This window comes from Octopus bimaculoides, chromosome 30 (assembly GCF_001194135.2).
Source record: "Octopus bimaculoides isolate UCB-OBI-ISO-001 chromosome 30, ASM119413v2, whole genome shotgun sequence".
NCBI lineage: Eukaryota > Metazoa > Mollusca > Cephalopoda > Octopoda > Octopodidae > Octopus > Octopus bimaculoides.
The window spans coordinates 6,071,077-6,072,644 of record NC_069010.1 but is presented as its reverse complement, the minus strand read 5'-3'; the positions used below and the strand labels follow the sequence as shown (position 1 = coordinate 6,072,644).

Sequence of the window (1,568 nt, the reverse complement as noted above, 5' to 3'; positions counted from 1 at the left end):
TTGTCCCCCCAACATCGCTTGACAACCGATGCTGGTGTGTTTACGTCCCCGTAACTTAGCAGTTCGGCAAAAAGAGACCGATAGAATAAGTACCAGGCTTACAAAGAATAAGTCCTGGGGTTGATTTTCTCGACTAAAGGCGGTGCTCCAGCATGGCCGCAGTCAAATGACTGAAACAAGTAAAAGAGTAAAAGAGTAAAAGTCGTGCTTACCCCTTGAGAGCTGAGGGCTAAGATGTGTTCACCGCCACAGGTGACACTAGTCACACATATCTTCAACATGTGAAGGGTCTCCACACGGCTGACCGGCATCACAGTATCCTCAGATGTCAGGTCTCCATGGCCAAGACTATGAACATTAAAGAAAATAAAAGAGAAAATAAATAAACTACACACTGAGGATATGTCCCCACATATCTCCACCACCATTCTCTCTCTCCAGTCTTTCAGTTTTTCTAAGCCCTGTAAAAGAACTTGGAAGGTTGGGCCTCCAGCAAGGCCTTTCACGACACCTTTAAAGCCAGGAACATTTTACTACCCCCTCATATATATATCTACATTATTTACATTTGATGGATATTTGTCCTCATCTTGTTTGTTATTAACACAACATTTCAACTGATATACCTTCCAGCCTTCATCAGGTGTCTTGGGGAAATTTCGAACATGGGTTCTCATTCCTACAGTATTTTTTGATGTTACTATGATTATTATTATTATTATTATTATTATTCAAGTTACAGCATGGGTGAGATATGTTTGGCAGCTTTTATGGCTGGTTGCCCTTCCTAACACCAAACACTTTACAGAGTGGACTGGGTGCTTTTACACAGCACTGGCACAGGTGTTTTTTACATGGCATCAATACTTTAAAAAAAGCTATCGCAGCACATTTTGTGGCCTGACGCTTAACCCCATGCTCTACTGTTAACAATAAAATGAAGGTAGAGATCTTTAACCATCACAGATATGGCAGCACCAAAATTGCAAGAATTTTCAAGAGTTACTTACCAACCAGAGTTGGACTTTCCCCAGGTGTAGAGGTCACCGTTGCGCACCATGGCGACATAACCATTCCCGCATCCAATAAAAGACGGCTGAAGTGACAGGAAGGATTCGGATTTTGTGGCCATCTCTTCTGCAAACTGAAATGTTTAGAAAGACAACGTAATAAAAAAATGTAGTCACATACTATCTCCCACACTGTAAATCATTTACTACCACTGTAATGTACATTGCATACTTGGAAAACATGTTTTCATTACAAAATATGTCCAATACACTTATACCACCACTTCATATGTCCTCACCACCACACTAGAACCACAGCACCACTGTAACCACCGCAACCACAACACTACAACTACCACATATGTCACCACCACAACACTACAACCACAGCACCACTGCAACCACCGCAACCACAACACTACAACTGTCACATATGTCCTCACCACCACACTACAACCACAGCACCACTGCAACCACAACACTACAACTGCCACATATGTCCTCACCACCACACTACAACCACAGCACCACTGCAACCACAACACTACAACTGCCACA

At 42.5% G+C, this 1,568-nt stretch overlaps 1 protein-coding gene across 1 annotated transcript in view; it reads right to left on the bottom strand.

Moving 5' to 3' along the window:
• Window positions 1-1,568, bottom strand: part of LOC106869467 (uncharacterized) — a 39,926-nt gene that overhangs the window by 17,445 nt on the left and 20,913 nt on the right. The window contains exons 17-18 of the mRNA XM_052978108.1: window positions 1,011-1,144; window positions 213-348 (exon numbers count right to left, since the gene is read on the bottom strand). Of these exons, the coding sequence (XP_052834068.1) occupies window positions 213-348; window positions 1,011-1,144 (270 nt within the window). The remainder of the gene's footprint in view (window positions 1-212; window positions 349-1,010; window positions 1,145-1,568) is intronic.